Here is a 20,494-nt window from a genome sequence, read left to right as displayed (position 1 = left end):
GCCATCTTTCCTGAAAGTTTGACCAGCTAAATGTCCACCTCCCCAATTAAAATAAATGAGGAGACATGGTGAGTTTAAAAGGTAATAGACAAATTAAGTGCTCACATTTGTTCTGTTAATGCACTCTATTATCCAAGCTGTTGGCACACTGCCTTGTTCCTGTAGTTTCTGTACAGACACTACTGGAAGCACTGCTTCCATGGACAGAGGGATGAATCAATGGGCCAAATCCTGGGGTGAGATTCATTAGCACAAAGCAAGGCTTAAAGAATAGGTTAAAGGTAAAGTAATTGAAAACCTGACTTTATACTCTTCAGTTCTGCTCTGTATAGGTTCAACCCTCAGGCTACAGTTAGAGCAGCATGAAGGCCCTCCCCTGTCCCCCAAAACTGTAGATCCAAAGCCAGATGAACAGATGCAAGCCTATAATTAGACTAACAATACTAAAAGGCACGATACAAATTTCAAAGCAACCTATGAAAGTTACGGTATCTAACCCCTGAACTGTTGCATCATTTGTGACATCAGCAGTATTTGAGAACTAGGGAAAAATTGTAGAAGTACCAAAAGTGACTTTAAGACCCATTTACAAAAGTGATTTAAGGAACCCAAGTGATTTAGATACTTTTGAAGACTTTCCTCTTAGTAATGACACTGAGAAACAAAGCGTAGATCTTTGAAACTGAGGGCTTATGTCAGTAACTCTGATTCATTAAACAATATTATTTACACTGAAAACAAAATAAACGAAATGGCTGGTAAAACCTGTATCTACTGAGGGGAAACATGGACATTTTGCTTATGAGAAAACAAACTGATTTACGTGTTTATAGTTACTGGAGCAACTTTAAGAAACAAAACATCCAAGGTAAAGACAAAATGAAAAATGTTAAAATACAGACAGCCATAAGAATGTTCAAAACAAAAGCCAATAAAGAGGAAATAAAAAGTATGCAACCAGCACATTACGTAGCCTTTTATTTTCAAGTGACCAAGAAATTATTCATCTGATCAACTCAACCAAATGGAATAATGACAGTATCCACTGTCATTGGGAATCCTGTAGCGTTTCAGATTCCTTGACTTCCCAAATAGCTGAAGGAAACATGTTCCTAAGAGAGTATCCTAAGAGTTAGTTATAATCAGAAGTTTAAAAATCCACTTCTCTGGGATAAATAGAAATTTTTTCTGGGCCACTTTAATCTCATCCAGAATCTACGCTTTCACTTACAACAGAATTAAGTCTTCAACTCTTATCCATGCATAAAGTTCACTGATAAGAATGACACAGCTATACAGAAAAAGTGAAATTTCCAGAGTATGAAGAAATTTATGTAGGATTTTTTTTTATTTAAAACAATCTTGAAACCAAGCTCTATGTAAACTCAAAAGCTGGCCTCTCTCACCAACAGATGTTGGTCCAATAAAAGATATTACCTCATCCATATTCTCTCTCTACATGAAAGAATTGCAAATACAATGTCAGGATAGGTGTGGATAAGAAGGAGAGAATATCTAAAGTGGAAATTTACTTATTGTAATGGGAGAGCCATTCCCAGTCCCTATTCAGTTCCATTCTGATGGTGTCAAATTTGTGTATGAATTCCAGCTCAGCAGTTGCACGTTGCAGTCTGGTTTTGAATTTTTTTTCCTCAAGAATGGTGTCCATTTATTCTGTTGCATATAGGAACAGTCGGGTTTGTCCAATGTACATGGAAGAAGGGCTCTGATGTAACATTTCCATTTCTGTGTCCCTACTATCTGCTTCTTTTTCTTTCACTTCATGCCTCTGATGAAGTGATTTGCATCTCAATAAAGCTTACACTATAATAAAACTGTTAGTCTTGAAGGTGCCACTGGAGTTGTTTTCATCAGAGGCATCAATATTGTTTCCATGCAAGGCACTGATAAAGATGAACAGAAGATGCCGGTGAGGGACTGGCACATAGACTCAAATGAAGTAAAACTTAAATGAACGAAACTGCACAATAGTGCGGGTCGCCCCGAAGAAGGACGGCTTTATGGATAGTAATTCCATACTTCATTAAAAAAATATAACAGAAGGGATGTATTACTGATAGCCTGGCTAGACTAGTGATTGTGACTGTCAAATGCTAACAGAGATTAGAGAAGCTATAATTTTTTTTAAACCTCAATAATAATGGAGGATTTCAACACACAGTCAACCTGGGAAACTCCTTGCCAGAGGATGTTGTGAAGGCCAACAGAGTTCAAAAAAGAGCTAGATAAGTTCATGAAGGATAGGCTTCCTCCTAGTGAGCAGGGGGAGTCGCTCGTGCCCGTAACCCCACCACAGGATGGATTATCTGGGTTTTTTTCATAATCTCTGGAGCCTTCCGGCACTGGGCCATTGTCAGAACATGGATACTGAGCTAAACAGACCTTTGGTCTGATGCAATATGGGCAGTCTTATCTTCTTATGGTCATCTTTCCCTTCAAGAGTTTTTATCTCCCAAAGTTGATGTAACTCAGGTTAATTATGGTGAATTTAAGGCTTCAGGGTATTTGTCAGGACCATTGCCTTTTGAAGGGATATGTTATACTTGGTTAAGAACTGTCTGTCTGAAGCTACTCTGAAGTTAGTGAAATAAAATCCAGGGAAAGAAATTAGTGGGCATATGATGTGGTCAACAACATCTGATAAATTATATAGGTATATACATTATTACATACCTGTGGCATCAAACATGTACACACCACTGCTGACTGATATAAGGACAAACTTATACACAGAGGTAGAAAACTGATTCACCTAAATAACCTCTTCTTGTATAGTACTTATTCCAATAATCTCTTATTTTAATATGTTTGATCCATATATAGTAAGTATATGCTGTATCCAATCATTCAAAATATATATGGTTTATAAATACTTAAATCTACAAAGCAACCAATGCTAGAGCAACCAATTACAGCAAAGACATTTTTGTATTTGCCTTTTTTATTTCAGTTTTAAATTAAATGCAAAAATTGATGCTCATTCTGAAAGTTAATTAATGTTATATGATCCACAATTTATGAAAACGGCAAGGTTTTAATAAAGCACTCCAGCGTTACTGCTATCTTTTTTTATTTTTTTTGTACAAGTTCCATTATAAGAAAGCATTTTCCACAAAATGAGTCTTGTGTATTGATTAATAAGAGAATTTTCCCTCCCAGACTCAAAATGCCCATCTCTTTATAGATATACAAAAATAAGAATTTGTTTACTTCTTCATTGTATCCCTCTGTTATATAATTGTCATGCCAATTCACTTTCAGAATATGATCTGAAGAAGTAGGTCTGCCCCACGAACGCTCATCACCTAATAAATCATCTTGTTAGTCTTTGAAGTGCTACATGACTGCTTTTTTTGTTTTACAAAAATAAGGAGTTTTAGAAAACTATTTCCTCTGGACTCTCTGCAGTTTGCCCATATCTATCTTAAAATATGGTGTCTAAAACTGGACACAGTGCTGCACCTGAGACCTTACCAGCGCTAAGAAGACAGAAACAATTACTTCTGGTGTCTTATATATGACACTACTGTTAATACAGCCCAGATTAACATTTGCCTTTTTAACAGCAGGATCACACTGACTCCCCCCATTCAATTTGGGATCCACTATAACCCCCAGATCCTTTTCAGCAGTGCTGCTGCCTACTTGTTATTATCCATTTTGTATCTGTGTGTTTGAATTTTTCTTTCTACAGTACTTTGCACTGGTCTTTACTGAATTCCATCTTGTTGATTTCAGACCAATTTTCCAATTTATCAAGGCCATTTTGAATTCTAATCCTTGTCCTCCAAAGCTCTCGCCACACTTTTCCTCTCAAATTTTATAAGAGTACCCTTTATTCCATTATCCAAGTAATTAATGAAAACACTGAATATTACTCAATTGAGGACTTGGTATATCCTTCTAGTATGATACTGGTCATTGGTAAATAGTCTGAATACGGCTTTTCAACTGTTTGTGCACCTTCATCTAGGTCATATTGTTCTAGTTTGCTTATGAGAATGACAGGTGAGACTGCATGAAAATCCTTATTAAAATCCCAATATCTGTTTATTGCTTACTCCACTTCCACTAGACTGGTTACCATGTCAAAGAAAAAAATTAGATCAGTTGGCATGTTTTTCTTGACAAACCCATAGTATAGTTGTTACAGCAACTAATAGCAGTAGATTAACCGTACAGGTGCTAACTGACCAATGCTCACAGGCCACAAGATTTTTCTCTCAACAAATACCATAATCCTGTTCAGAGGAAAATATTACAGATTGCTAAAAATGCCTAGGATTTGTCCACACCAACAATGACTAATGCAAACACTTGTTATATGAGCATTTATATTTCTAGTGGAGACAAAGCCCAAGTGTCACAATTCTTCAATAACATACAGTATAAAATAGGATACATTTTAATGTGGACTTGAAAATAACCTTAGCTGGATAAAAGCTTGCATCATTCCACTCGCCCAAGAAGAAAGTAAGGAAAACATTTATTTCTAAATGGACAGAAAGTGGATGCTCTTGAAATGTTTCAACTATTTAAAGTAAAATTTTATTGCATGCTAACAGCCTACAGCAATTAAAAAAAAATCTTATAAAAGCAGTCTGTTTTGAATTTAAAACACTAAGAGAGGAGTATTTAGGTACCTACTTCCAAAATCTACCTCTAAATACGTGCTAACAGATTTAATTACTTTTTATCAGTTGCCATATGTCCTCTATCAGCAACAGCATGAAGAAACATTCCAAAGACTTCAAGGGACCAAATCAAAGCTAGTTACAGGTAATGAAGACTGCATCAATTTAGCAAATAAGTATCAGATTTGGTAATATGACACTGTCATCTTTCATGTTAAACAAAGAAATACTTGTATAGAAAACCACAGAGCTATACCATCACTTATTTGTTGACAGAATATTTTTTCTCTAAGCTCTGTCTCAGAAGTATGATTTTTAGAGAGAGAAAAGTCCTAGATCCCATGGTAAGTTCAGAATAAGAGACTGCATTATGGTTTTACACTCTGTTGTGAAAGGTTATGAAATGTCTCTGAGGTTCTCTGTGCTCCCGTTGCATATCAAAAATATATGAGCTGTCAAAGGGTACGGGGATGAAATACATAGGAAATACTAGATTTTGAAATATTGGTGTGTTTAAACTTTAGACGCCTACTCAAATCAGTTAACAGCTGAAGAATGGTGTTTTCCAGGCTGTGGTATAACGCCTTGGAAGTAGAATTACCTGAAGGCGTTGTGCCTTTAAAATCCTTGGAGGCCAGCTGGGCACACCATTTTTCTGTAAAAAGAAAAGTATCCATTGTTGTCAGCAGTCTAACTGGGGATTTCTTTGCACTGCATTAACAATGATTTAGTTGGTGTTGGTCCTGCTTGGAGCAGAATCCAACCCTTGTCTTCTATGATTCTATGAATGCCAACAGATTCTGCTGTATTATATCCCCTCTTCGCCTAAGTACTGTACTAGTGACTGAGAATATCTACGTTAACTCAAGTTTCGTGACATTAAATCGCATCAGGGTAGTGAGAATGTTATCAGACAGAACAGACAGCAAATAATCTTCTTGTAGACTGCTATGTAAAAGGCTCAATATAGTCAAAACCACCTGTTTATGGTTTTCTGAATTTCATGCTTTGTTGGGTTAAATCCAGAAGTATTTGGGCATAACAATAGGCACTTTAAAAATTATCTCTGGAAAAACAGAACTCCTATGTAATATATTAAATGAGATGTAAGACATGGGAGTACACAAATTAAAACAGGAATATTAAGAAAAGATAACTGAAGAATATCCTATAAATGTATCCATAGGGCATAATTTTCAGTTAAATCTGGTTGAGTAGATGCTGAGTAGTTCACAAAATAACTGTGATAAGCTCAATGCTGCAAATTAGTGAGTAAAGAAACAAAATAATACATTACAAAACATACTATGTAGATTTGATAGGTGGTATTTAGTGCTCATTTTAAAGTCATGCTTTCATTGAACTTCTTATCATTTATGTAATTTATTTTGCAAAAACCAGCTTTAGTATTGCCAAGAATTTTGTAATATGCAAATTGAGAATTTTCACTATGTTAAATCTGTAGTGTATCCTCCAACTCATAGTTTTTCAAAAGAAAATTTAAAAGCCTTCTAAAAATTATACTGCATACTACAACTAAAGTAAGGTATCATGTTTCCATCAGGTATTTTCCTCTGTTCATTATCTACAGTGTGACTTTCAGCCAAGTCACATATGGCTGTGAATCAGTTTCTTCTTCAGAAGAATAAAGATAATGATATATTTTAGTCTTTTTTTAAAAAGCTGGTTCAGAACTACAAATGAAAAAGATCCATAAAATACATTATTTTTATTATTAATGGCTGGATTTTCATAGGAAAAATGAAGTACGAGATATTTTGGAGAACCCTTGCAGGGGAAAATGACCATTTCAGCAGCTAACCTAGAAAGAATGTTGATTCTGAAGTGCATTAAATGGGATTATGAACTTGCACATACTCATTGCACAGGAAGAACTTTCCACAGCAATATGGGATATTAAAGAGGAATGGGATAAAGACAGTGGGTTCTGAACCTTTCTAAAAAGTTCAAAATCTTTCAATTGTTCAACATGCACAACCGTAGTGCTATCTTTCTAAGTCTCTAGACAGCTCCAGTGCATCTGCTCTTGCTCACAATTTGGTCCAAAGTGCAGAGGCTGAAACTCAGACCTCACTTATCAGTTATGCAAGCAGGATTCAGAATATGGCAAGCAGATGTGAAACTCTTTAATTCAATCTGCTGCATGCACCAACACAATTAGCAGAAGGCATTAGATAATTACTCTGGGGGCAGAGTGGAGGGGGGAGAGAGAGAGGGTACATCTAGACTACATGCCTCTGGCGACAGAGGCATGTAGATTAGACTACCAGGCATTGGAAAATGAAGCGGCGATTTAAACAATCGCCGCTTCATTTAAATTTACATGGCTGCGGCGCTGAGCCGATCAGCTGTTTCTCGGCTCAGCGCGGTAGTCTGGATGCGCGGGGGTCGACATCAAAGGTATTTGTCAACCTCCCAGGACAAATGAAGCTTCATTTTCCTATGCCTGGTAGTCTAATATACATGCCTCTGTCGCCAGAGAGAGAGAGAAAGAGAGAGAGAGAAAGAAAGCCATGGAGAGGAATATGGTAGGAGACATCCTAACCCTCACAGATGTCAGGACATTGAAGAATGCAATAAATTCCACAAATCTATATTTGTCAATACACCTATACAGATGTATACTAACTATTCAGACCTACTAGTATAAAACAAAACAACATATGCAGGGTTTCTTACCAAGATTTAGATTTAGGTCAAGATTTGGCTGCTGAGTAGAAGACGACATTAAACTTGTAACCTTTTTAAAATCTCTCTTACACCCCTGGAAAAAATTCTATTTAGCTAAACCAAGAGAGGCCATGGGAATCCTATAAAAAGAGCCTGGCCTGTAAACGTCAAAAAAACAGAAAGGCGGCCTGAGGAGTTAAATAAAATACTCCACAATTTGCAAAATTCTGATGATGAGAAACACAGGGCTATTTTAAATCACATATGATGCTGAATAGTGACCACAAAAACTTCACCAGTCAAAGAAAAAAAACAAGATAGCTTTCTATCAAAGAAGCAACTGATTTCCTAAATCCCAATGGTATCTCTGCTAAAGGTATAACTCTGGTGGGGAAGATAAAACTGAGACACAAAAGAGCCTGTAAAAAACAAGAACTATTTGTAGTCTGCTAGACTAGTAGCTCAAAGACAAACAAGATCAAGCTAGTCTGAAATTACGGTATTGGGAGGAATGTGCAATTCTCCTAAAAATAGTAAAGTGGAGCCATCTTCAGGGAAGTCAACACAGACTTTAAAGGAAAAATAAAAAAGACAAGACATTTTTCTAGATTTCATTAAAGATGAAGGTCAAATAAGAATAAAGAACACAGAATACATACAGAGAAACCTGCATCTATGATGTTTGCATTAGGAGTCAGGTAGGAGTGGGGGTGGAGATTCCAAATTTTTTAAACTGGTCAGAAAGGGAAGTTACTCAGCCTGTTTGGTAACGATGGTTCTTCGAGATGTGTGGTGCTCCACTGTTGGTGTCGGGCTCATCCCGGTGCCACAGATTGGAAATTTTTTCAGCAGTATCTGGTCAGGCCACGATGAGCGGCAGGGGGACGCATACCGTTCACGCCTTTGGTGTTAACGCACTTGGCCTGACTCCCCTCAGTTTCTGTGTGTATGCCCTATTGCGTGGAATGGATTCTGAAGAAGAGAGGAGGAAGGGTGGGTTGTGGTGCACTCACGGGGACAGACGTCTCAAAGAACCGTTATTACTGCACAGGGCGAGTAACTTCCCTTCCTTCTTCGAGTGATGTCCCCGTGGGTGCTCCACTGTTGGTGACTCTATAGCGATAGGTGAGCTTTGGATTACGTAGTATGCACAGATGAAACTGAAACTTGTCTCCAATGTGAGGAAATTGTGTAATGTCCCATGAAGGTGTGGATGGATGACGACATAGCTGCCGCACAGATGTCCTTAAGAGGGACTCCCTTCAGAAAGGCAGGTGAAGTAGTTATAGCCCATGTAGAATGCACTCTCAGGGGTGTAGGGAGTGAGCAACACTGGGTGATACATAATGTTTTTAATTTGGAAATACACAGTGAGGATAGTGGCATACCCCAAGAGCATTCCACAAGGGAGAGAAACAGTGTTTGTGATTTGCGAAGAAAAGATCGTGTTTGGTCTATACAGAATGATAATGGCCTCCAGATATCCAGAGTATGCAATACCGCCTCCTCATGAGAAGTATGGGGCTTCAGATAGAAAGTATAGAGGACAGCGGGCTCGTTAATGTGAAATTTTGAGCATACTTTAGGTAGAAAGGAAGGATGGGGACAGAGGATCACTCTGTCCTTATAAAACACAGTGTAAGGCGGTCATGCCGAGAGTAACAATTTCACTAACTCATCTCACCGATGTGATTACTATTAAAAACACCATCTTTGCTGTTAATAAGGAGAGCAAACATGTGGCCAAGAGCTCAAATGGAGATCTAGTTAGTGTATTGAGCACCAGGTCCAGATCTCATGTGGGAGCTAACGGTCTGCATGGAGGGTTATGGTTATGCAGCCCTCTAAGAAGCCGCTTTGCGATAGGATGCACAAATATTGTAAACCTGTCATTCAGAGGATGGAAAGCTGCCAGCACAGCAAGATATACTCTGAGGGAGCAGAGTGATAGATCTTGAACTTTCAGATCCATAATGTAATCCAGGATGGTATGAAGGGGAGTGACAGCTGGTTGAGTACCAATGTTAATACACCATGCTGTAAAGCGGTTCCACTATTGCATGTAGTCTGTCTTCTACTCTGAATCAGGATGCTTCTCACTTGCTGTGAACATCTTCGCATCTGAGAAACAGAGAGAAACTTCGCTGTCAGGTGTAGCGTTTCTGGTTGGGGTGGAGAAGCTTGCCTGCATTCTGAGACAGGAGGTCTCAACTACTCGGAAGCACGTAAGGAGGCTGATGAGACATCCGGTAAAGATAGGGAAACAAAGACCGTCTGGCCCAGATAGGGGCTATAAGGATGACTAGGGAGTTGCCTAACTCGATTTTCCTGACAATAAAGAATTGGAGGGAATGCATAATAAAGGCGAGCCTCCCATGTGATAAGGAAGAAAGTCCAAAAGCCAGGACTCGATACTGAAAGTGTTCCGAGGCTACCATAAAACAGAGGAAGTGTCTGTGAGCTGGATGTACGGCTACATGGAAATAAGCATCTTGCAGGTCAAGGGCTGCAAACGAGTCTCCTTCATCTAGTGCCGGAATGATAGACATGAGTGTAATCATCTTGAACCATTGTTTGAGGAGGTATTCATTGGCTCAGATCAAGAATGGGTCTCCAACCCCTAGTGCTCTTCTCCCTAGAAAATAATCTGAATAAAATCCCCTGCCCCAATATTGCTCAGGCACCCTCTCTATGGCACCTACGTATAACTTGACATACAAGCTATTCATGAGAGGGGTCCCTGAAGAGGGACAGGGAGGGTGGGGTGGTTGGAGGAACTGATATAAGTGGCATATCCGCATTTTATGATCTCTATGGCCCAACGATCTGTAGTTATTGTTGCCCATTAGTTGTAAAAAGGGCGCAGATGATGATGGAAAGTCGTGTGATTATGAGGAACCAGTGAAATGGAGAGGTCACGCAGGCCCTTGACCAAGACCTTAAACACACTGCCTGGAGGACGGCTGGTTGGCCACTCAGTTATTTGAACCCTAAGAGGGTCCACAAAATCTACTAATTTCAGGACCCCAGAAAAGTAAATCTGGCCTATGGGAGGCCTGAACCTCAGTCCTCCCTAGCCCTTCTCCTCACCCTGTGGGGCTGGAGTGCCTGAGGAGTGAGGTGTCTCAAATGGGGGCCATATCAGTCAGGGTTGGAGGTTTTTGGGGGAGGTTTTTTTTTGGGGGGGGGGGGGGAGCAATTATGGTCCGGGTCAGTGGCCCTTGACCCAAAAAAGGTTCCCCACCCTTTGCCATAAATAAAGAAATCACTGAAGCCTTTTTTCTTCTACATAATTTTTGTATTTTATTTAAAATGAAGTTTGATAAACTAACATGAAAAACGTTAAAATACTTCATCTGTTTAATAATTTAAATCAAACCACTTTCCCTAGCTGCAGCACTAGAAAAATAGCTTGGGTGTAATTATGTAATTAATGCTAAGTTTCCATTGGCAACTGGTGGTCCACAGAAAGGTTTACATTGAGCCAGGTAGGCCATGGGCCAAAAAGTTTGAGAACCACTGTGTTAGACTCTTTCCCAGTTCTTTCTCCTTCCTGACTCAGCACTGTCTACCTGTTTCTCATATGTAAAAGATTCTCATAATCTTTGTGCTTATTTTGTAGACAATCCTTTCTTTCTCTCCATCTCTTTTTGAAAGGGCAATTGTCAGGCCTGGTTTCACTGTGCTGCTTTGTGGCAGTGTTTACACAGTAACTATTTACATGAGGTCAAGTATCAGAGGGGTAGCCGTATTAGTCTGAATCTGCAAAAGCGGCGAGGAGTCCTGTGGTACCTTATAGACTAACTATTTACATGAGGAATAAGTCTTTTTTTAAGTAACAAGTAGAAGTAAGGAACAACAGTAACAAGAACTTTATACTAACTGAGAATTGAATTCTTATCTACAGATACTCAAGGAGAGGACTGGATGCCATCTATGACCGAGGGTGGTACATAGACAACTGAGGGGAGTCAGGGCAAGCACATGAACTCCAAATGGCATGTACCCCCACCACACATGTGCACCCCAATCAGATATTGCTGGAAAAATCTCCAATCTTCAGTGCCGGGATGAGCCCAACACCTACGGTGGAGCACCCGCAGAGACATCACTCAAAGAAGGAAAATAGTAATCTTTGGTCTCTGGGTATTGGTGGACAAAACCAAACTGGGAAGCCTTACCTGATCCAAGACTGGTGAAAGAGAAACATGTAAGAACACTGAAAAATTTCCATTTTAATAATTATCTGACAGATTTATTTTCACATCTGCGCTCTGCATTTAGGGATCTGCACCTAAGTTTTAGAACGATACACAAGTCCTTCATGTGACTTCTAGAGCGAATATCTTAAATTATTGTACTTTTCTACACTTCCAGCAGTGGTGTCAAGTAAAGAAAGTAAGTGACAAGAATCCAAGAGAGAGATTCATTTATACTATTAAAAAAACAAACAAACAAACAAGGTCTCCTGAATCTTGGAAGAATTTCGATTTCATTTACAGCCTACATACTCTGAAAGAAAGGAGAAAAAAAGGTCACTCCCATCCTTCAAAAAAATCAGTTTTGAATCTATTCACTACTAAATTGCAGCAATGTTAAAATAATAGTAAATAAAGGAGTAAAGTAAATGTGATCTCAGTGTGACTAGAAAGGTTTTGAATGTGAATGTCAATGGTGTAGCAGCATTGCACAATGGAGTCTAGTTAACGAATTTCTTTTTATTTTTTTAATTAAGTCTCCCCTACTGACTTCCCTGTTCATTTCAACACTTGTAAAGAAGGAGCTAGTAATCCAATGTCCATGGACAATAAATCTTTCCAAACTTACTGGCAACTGTCCATCAAAACTATTTAGAGAAAATACATAGTTGGCTGTGTTTAGGGGCATTCCTATCTTTGCAAATTAACTCTTTATAAAATTTTAAACATCATAAATATGCATTGGAAGTCTGAAGTAGAGTGGCTCTTCTGAAACTGTTAACCACAACTCAGTTCTTCTAGATTTAAACTAACATTAAATAACAGCATTTTACTAACGTAGTAATGCTGACAGAGCTTAGATGTACTGTCTTTAGTTAAGTATCAGAGGGGTAGCTGTGTTAGTCTGAATCTGCAAAAGCGGCGAGGAGTCCTGTGGCACCTTATAGACTAACTGAAGTGTAGGAGCATAAGCTTTCGTGGGCAAAGACCCACTTCGTCAGATGCATTTCTGTCTTTAGTCAAATCTATCATGTAGTTACCTATTTCAAATCAAAGTCTATTCTGTAAATAACTTCCAAATACAAAACTGAGAGTCTAAAACCATGACTAGCATGGTTGGTCATCATTTGACCAAAACCAAAACATACTGTACTATGTTAGAAGTGCACTTTACTGAGCCATGCACTGTATGATCCATCTAAAATAATGGCAGTCACCACACTGAACAATAAACATAAATAGATTGGTACTGTAAGGTCTCCTATTAATTCATTATTTGTATATATTATAGTATGGTACTTTCACTACTACTTGTAATGTATTTTTTCACTTATTTGCAAAATTTAGTTATTAGTGTAGATCAGTGTTAGTTTGCTGATGTACCATAGTATTCTGTATTGCCTATGAAAAATCAACTTGAAATATTGGACACAAATCTACTAACCAAGCAGTATGCAAATAAGTGAGGTTCCCTTTGTACACAGGCAGTTATTATGAACTTTTGTAAACAGACTCAAATACTTGATTCCATGGTGCAAAGGATAAATTTGGTTAGATAAAGCAATTAACTAAAGGCAAGATTAATATGGAGCTTTACCTAAAAAACTCTTTGCCAAAATACGCTCTACTTCCCTATTAAGGCACCAAATTTTTCTTCAAATTTCTTCTACTCAAAGCATCTAGATTTTCACAAAACATACATAATAACATACAACTAACAGCTTTTTATCTATTTATAGGCATGTTTACAAACCAAACTCTTTTAAGATAAACAAACAATATCCACTGAAGTACCAGACTCATTAAAACGTATAGAACCTTAGAAATGTAGAAGTGGAAGGAAGTTAAAGTCCAGCTCCCACATAGAATCATAGAGCTGGAAAAGACCTCAGGAGGTCATCAAGTCCAGCATCCTGCCCAAGGCAGGACCAATCCCAACTAAATCAACTTTGGGCTTTGTCAAATCGAGACTTAAAAACCTCTAAGGACGAAGATCCCACCACCACCCTAGGTAACCCATTCCAGTGCTTCACCACCCTTCCAGTGAAATAGTTTTTCCAATATCCAACCTAGACCTCCCCCACTGTAACAAACCAAGAAACTGCAGCTGGTCCATCTCTCATACATGGAATAGACCATAATAGCATTTAGTGTTGGCCTTTGCAATCTGAATGGTCTCTTCATTAACCACTAGATCCAAACTGAGATACTGATCGTCATCTTTAAAACATTTAACGGACAAGATCTTGACTCTGTGCTACTTACCTCCTTACCTTCTGAAATACAAGAGTCCTAATAGACAATACATGACTATGAAGATTTGTGTCTTATTTTAGAATGAACATACTATTAACTTGTTCTAATAATTAGTTTTATAACTGCCTTTAGAGATTACACATATCTGAGAAAAATAAAATAAATACATGCTGCTCCCTCCCAATAACCATTTCATTTTATAAGCATACGAGGACCCAGTGACTTCCCTAGAATACATAACGTACACTTCACAAAGCCCAATCTGTCACCCCATGCACTACCTGTGGACTTATTTGATGCTCTCCGTCGAATTTCAGTCACCATCAATCGTGACACTTGTGTAGTAAACTGCAGGAGGTCAGAGAATTTTTCTGTCATTGTACTTGGAGGAGCATTTCCAAATACCTAAAAACATGAGAAAACAGATTTTGGTAAAGGGGTAAAATTTATTGTAGTTTTTCCACTTGCAACCAAATTATTTTACCAATAGGCATTTAGCATACAATTGCAAAAATTTCTGAATTCACCTCATTCTGCCAAATGAGTATGAAAAATCCTTCTGTCCCAGTGAATAAGCAGGCATACTTTGCCAACACTACATATCCCTTGAAGAACTACCCCAAAGCCTTTCCTAATCTTTCTTTATTTGCAGGCCCTAAGAAAGGAGATTCTGCACCAATGTTCCTTCTATTTTTTTCCATCCATGTGCGGAATACATTTTGTTATATGCACCGAGGCATATGCAGATATACCCCCCCCCCCCCATAGAAACACATGCTGCAGACTGTGGGTGTTCTGCTCATCAGCTGGGCGGCACCTGAATCTCTCCTGGGTGGCTGCCCAAGTGCAGAGCTAATAGGGAACATTGTTCAGCACCCAAGTTCAGACACACCTCAACACATACAGGAGTCTCAGATGAATCTAAAGCCTTTAATTAAATAATTACATCTTTAACTGAGAAAAATTGCAGATGAATTTTGCCTCAAGAATTACACAAATTTTATTAACAAAATTACATAATTTACAAATAAAATATTAAATTCAGGCCTACTTTGTCCTGTAACTTAGTAGAAGAGATCAGCTTGAGCAGAACTCTCACTGGATAAAGAAGCACAATGGAGAATTGCACTTCTGTGGTACTGTTCTTCTCTCTTTGGTACCCAGAATTACCCAGAATTAGGCCATCCACATGTAGTAAGTTGAGGGTTAGTAACATGAAGTCAGCAGGCCTAAATAGAGGCCTGTAACACGAAAACAGCAACAGGCCTTGCAATTTAGTGAGCAAGACTTTGGTTCAGTAACACAGGAGCCAAGAAAGAAGCCCTATTAATAATTGTGTGATTGTATAAGTTAGGTTGAGCATGGAAGGACACAGTGAGGCACTGGGTACAAACTGTAAGCCAAAGGGGAGTAATGGAACATCTTAATAAGAAATGTCTTGCTACAAAGACTTCCTGAAAACTAATGCACATACCGACCTAGGTTCAGGACTGGGTTAAAATTAACAGCATGAAGGGCAGTAAGCCCCCCTTCTGTAAAGTGAGGGGTGGTAACTAGGCAACAGAGGGTGGTAACCTAATACGTAAAGAAATGATGTAAGTTGTTTGTACCTGTCTATAAAAGGACACCGCAGAGTGCGCTCTCCGGCTGACCTTGGGGGGTGGGGGGGCGCATTAGGCGCCTGAACAGCAGGTGTCATTGCCTAAACTTACAGAATGCACAGTAGCTTAACTTTGACTAACTGCTGTTAATATCTGTTATATGGCAATAGGCCTGCCCGGTGTTGGTACCTTGTCAACGCGGGCCATAGTGCCCAGTGGTGTAACATTGTACTAATTTCTGTTGCCAACTGGTAGAGCTTCGCATTTGACAATAAACCTGCACAACTGATTTCAAACCTTGCCTGCATTTGTCGTTTCTGGGGCCTCTCAGAGATCTCCTGTGTTGACCCAAGTGCACAGGGTCGAACACTCTAGATAAAGGCAGTACCAACTGTTACGCACGCAGCTGAAAGTTTATCACCACAGATGGAGTAGAGGTCCTGTCAGGAGCGTGCCAGGATAACCCTGACCAGACAATGCTGACACTGACAGTCCAGACCACTGAAGGTACCGAGGTACGAAAACACCGAGGTGCGATTCATATAGACATGAGATGAATGAAATGTTAGGGATGGAGACAATGAAGCTACCAGCTTGCTCTATGGCTTGCATTCAGGTATTTCCACAACTGCTTGGACTGATGGAAGTTTGATTAGGGTAAGTTCAAGATGATCAATACAGCAGCAAAAAGTGGCCAACTGGGTAATTTTCCTGGAAAATCCACCAAGTGAACTCATGGAAAATCCTGGCCTTTTAGCCTCCTTCCCTCAAGATCAGCCATGGAAGTGGATACCCCTGTTTTAACTACTGCTACTATGTCTCTCCCCCCTCCCCCGCCCCAATTCTTCTCTTCTGCAGACTAAATATGTCCAAATCCCACTGCATCTCCTCATAAGTTATTTGTTCTAGTCCCCTAACCATTTTTGTTGCCCTCTGCTGGAACTTCTCCAATATGCCCACATCCTGTCTGTAATGGGGGGCCCAGAATTGGACACAATACTCCAGACGTAGGTTCCAAATACCTACAGCAAGTACACCAAAGTGGTAGTGAAGGTCAAACAAGGCAAACGGGAGAAAAATAGAAAAGGAAGAGACCCTCAGATGCCCAACTGAAGGATGTGGGGCGGGGAGCATTTTTCACATGGGAGGGGGGAGGGCTGCTGACCCACAGAAAAAAATCAGTCAGGGGGCCACACAAGTGAGAAACAAAAACATGGCCCCCAACTGAGAAGGAGAAAGACAGTCCCCATATTACTCTTGCACACAGTGCCTCATGGGGCTTGTAGATTTTGTGTGCTCTAGCTCCATGGGAAGGCAGCAGAGGGTTGCGGCACCAGCATCTGCCTCCTCAATGCTGGGGGGGGAGGGGGAAGAGGGGGACTGAGCCTTGGGAGACGGATCCAGACATCCAGCTCCTGGGCCCTAGGTCCCCCACCCATGATGTACGGACTTCAACAGAAATCAATCAGGGGAACTCAGACTCTCAAAGAAGGAGTGCTAGGAGAGCCTATGGAGCAAGGGCAATGGTTATAGGAAAAACTAAAAGTCATAGAGCTGGCCTTCCAAATAGTGCAAGATTATGCAGAGGCAGAGTGGGAAATTCAGGTATATCACAGACCAGAATATTCAGCCTAGTAGAGAATCTGAGGGGACATCCTGCAAGTACAGCTGTATTAGAAGCAGGGCAGTTGGTCTTAAGGAGGAGGATCTGAGAGAGGGCATCCACTTCACACAGGCCTGTAATGGGTCAATGGAACCCTAGAGTGGATGCACAAAAAGCAGCCAAAAGGACAGGGACTGCAGGTAGCAGCCAACCAGGAATTGGCAGGACTATTTAAGAAGAGCAGTAGAGCTGACCAGGGTTAGTTGCTCCCTGTAGTTCAAAGAGAGAGACCTGGTTACCTTCCAGGAGGAGAAAAAGAACGGTTACTTACCTCATAACTGTAATTCTTTGAGATGTGTTGCTCATGTTCATTCATGTAGGTGTGCACACGCAGCATGCACGTGTCATCGGAAACTTTTCCCCTAATAGTTCCTGTTGGGCCAGCGCGGGAGCCCCCAGGAGTGGTGCTGGTATACTGGCCTGTATATACCTCTGCTGACTCTCCACCCCCTCAGTTCCTTCTTACAGCCCATGACGGTCGTTGGAACATGCTTCTGCTCTTCCTTAGCAAGCGCCCTTTTGCAACTTAGTGTTACAGTTCTTTATTCTAGTGTAGTGTTTCCCAAATGGTGTTCTGCGGAACCCTGGGGTTCCGCAATGTGAAAATAAGGGTTCTGTGAGAAAATTCCATTACAATAACATTTTATTATTTTTTAAAAAAAAGTAATATTTAAGCATTAATGAATTTTCATATGTGTTTGCTTCAGAGGGCCAATTAATACATAAATTGAAATAAGTTTCTCTGATTACATTTTGGGGCGGCTTATGTCAAGAATATTCAGCTTTATCAAGAGATGCAATTCGTCAGCCGTTACCCTTCACCAGCACATACTTGTATGAAACTGAGTTCTCGAATTACGCAGCAACAAAAACAAATTACAGAAATCAACTGAATGCCGCACCAGATATGTGAATCCAACGTTCCAATATTAAACCAAATATAAAAAGAATTTGCCAAAAAAAGAAGAAAAACCACTCTCTGCATTGAAAACTGCCAATATAATGCGTATTAGTTTGAGCTTTATTTTCTTTACACATTAAATGTGATTTTTGTTTTTAAATATGTGCAATTAAACTAAATGTTGATCTCATGACCTTGTTTAGCATTTTGTTTATTATTATTATTATCCTCACTTATTTGTGGTCTACTTTTTCAGCTCCATATATAAGACTGTTATTAGGAGTTCTGCAAAATTCTCTCGAGTTTACAAGGGATCCATGGCCAAATAAAAATGGGGAAACACTGTTCTAGTGTTATAGTTACAATTTTTATTAAGTTCTTGTTAAGTAGTTAAGTGGTTACCTGAGTTAAGGACCCACCCTAGTTCCTGCCACACGCTCCTGGTATGAGAGGTGGGGTATGCCTGGACTGCAAGGCTTCAAGCCCTGTGAGAAGTGTCAGAGACCTATGGTCTGTGGCCACTCGCACTCTGCCTGCCTTAAGTGTCTGTGGGTAGGCCCATTTGTCCGAGTCCTGTAAAATTTGGAAAGTATTCAAGCCATGCATGAAGCGGGAGAGAGAGTCGTGTCTTAACATCATCCTAATGGAGGCGGCTTTGAGGCCAGCACTAGCAACCCAGAGCGCACCAGCCTTGATGCGGGAGGCATCAAGCCACTCACGGGCCCCGCCAGCACCACGCAGACCTCAGCACCGCTGTATAGGCATCACTAATCCCCGGTGCCTCAGACCAAGAGCAGGTCCGGCAGGGGCAGGTCACCCCCCATGGCGTGTGCCCTCCATGCGCCCTTAAGTGGGACACACAACATCTTCGGGTGCCGAGCTTGGACCTTCTCAGTTGGGCAAATGTTCCAGTCTGCACTGGGACCCCGGCCCAATGGGGGATTTCTCAGAGCCTTCAACACCGGAGACCTTTGATGCCACCTTATCGAGTTGTCTGCCTCTCCTCCAGCACCGACCTCAACCAACAACAAGGACTCTGGTCGGCACCAATGAGAGGCTAGTGCACCCAATGCCCCAGCACTGGAGTTGAAAAAACACTGGTCCGGCGCCAGCACATCAGCAGCACCTCTGTTGGGGCCAGCACCAGCGGCAACATCGACCCCATTCCGTGCCTTGGCACAGGACCTGGTGCCAGGACAAGGGCCTTGAATGGCACAGAGTACAGCACTGGCTACTGCATATTCCAGGCCCAACCAAAACTCACTGGACCTGGCACTGACCATGCCTCCCCCTCCTCCTTGCCTGCACCAGGGCAAGCCAGAATCAGTGGCCTGGTATGCCCCGACATCTAGGCTGCTGGCTGGGTCTGCCTCTGAAACAACATGGTCGGCTTTTTAGTATTAGACCAACTCACAGGCGGAATCCACGTGGTCCTCCAGGAGGTCAAGATCACGATCTCAGCACCGGTCTCATTCCGGTCAAGGCACTGTACCACCTCTGCCCATTAACGGCAGTATCAATGGACAGAGGCAGCCCCTGTGCCGGGGATGCAGCAGTCATGGCCCCCACTGGCACCACCTCCATCTCAATGGCCCTTCTGGACCCCGTGGGCTTACCACCAGAGTCAGGGTGTGGCCTCCCACGACCAGAGTCAGTCTTCTCTAAGTCCAGAGCCCCTCCTTCAGCAATCCCACTCACTCAATCACCTACGTTGGGGCAGTCGCTTCTGCCAGGCCAGATGTCTCCACACCCCTTGGAGTCCGAGGGCCTCGTGGCCCAGCCACCCACAGTGTCTCCGTCGATGACCTTCCAAGCGCCCTCAGAGGGATGTCCTCTTCTCTAGATGAAGCCATGGGCAACACTCTCCCCTCCATGCCAAGGGGGCATCAGGACCTCCTTCGCTGACTGGCCCAAAGCCTGGGGCTCCAGGAGGAGAGGGTGTCAGAGGATTTTGACCCTACAGTTGACATTTTACAGTCCGACACCCCTACCAGTCAGACTCCCCTTTGGGATTTCCCTGGCTCCCCAGGTCTTCACAAAGTGTATGCCCGTTGTGGCTGCCACCCTTTGAAAAAGAGGAGTTCAGGTGTTCCCCTATCTTGATGACTGGCTACTGCAAGAGAGCTCTGCAAACCAGGAGCGGGCCCACATCACCCTGGTTCGGGATCTCTTCCAGGAGTTGGGCCTACTTGTGAATGTGGATAAATCAACTTTGGTACCCACTCCAGAGATAGAGTTCATGGGCACCAATCTGGACTCCACATCCACAAGGGCCTCGCTCCCCAGGTCCCGCTTCCTGGTGATCAAGTTGGTCATCTGGGATCTGAAAGCGTTCCCAATAACCATGGTCAGGACTTGCATGCAGCTCCTGGGCGTAAGGGCCGCGAGCACATATGTCACCCAACACTCCAGGCTCCGCATGCAACCACTACAGATGCGGCTGGCATGCACTCACAACCTGTCCCTCCACCAATGGGACAAAGTGGTGACCATGGCCTCCGAGGTCCTTCGATCCCTGGATTGATGGA

The 20,494-nt window shown here is 41.4% G+C and overlaps 1 protein-coding gene across 10 annotated transcripts in view; it reads right to left on the bottom strand.

The window, feature by feature from the left end:
• Positions 1 to 20,494, bottom strand: part of WDFY3 (WD repeat and FYVE domain containing 3) — a 314,732-nt gene that overhangs the window by 194,900 nt on the left and 99,338 nt on the right. For 7 of the 10 annotated variants that reach the window (XM_075929522.2, XM_075929521.2, XM_075929520.2 and 4 more), the window contains 2 exons: positions 14,083 to 14,206; positions 5,257 to 5,310 (listed from right to left, as the gene is read on the bottom strand). In XM_075929522.2, coding sequence (XP_075785637.2) covers positions 5,257 to 5,310; positions 14,083 to 14,206 — 178 coding nt within the window. The remainder of the gene's footprint in view (positions 1 to 5,256; positions 5,311 to 14,082; positions 14,207 to 20,494) is intronic. The other 3 variants (XM_075929525.2, XM_075929529.2, XM_089778102.1) reach the window with 1 other exon arrangement.

Source organism: Pelodiscus sinensis, chromosome 4 (assembly GCF_052426305.1).
Source record: "Pelodiscus sinensis isolate ZL-2025 chromosome 4, ASM5242630v1, whole genome shotgun sequence".
In the NCBI taxonomy this organism is placed as follows: domain Eukaryota; kingdom Metazoa; phylum Chordata; order Testudines; family Trionychidae; genus Pelodiscus; species Pelodiscus sinensis.
The sequence above is the reverse complement of the archived record's forward strand: the minus strand, read 5'-3'. Positions and strand labels throughout refer to the sequence as shown.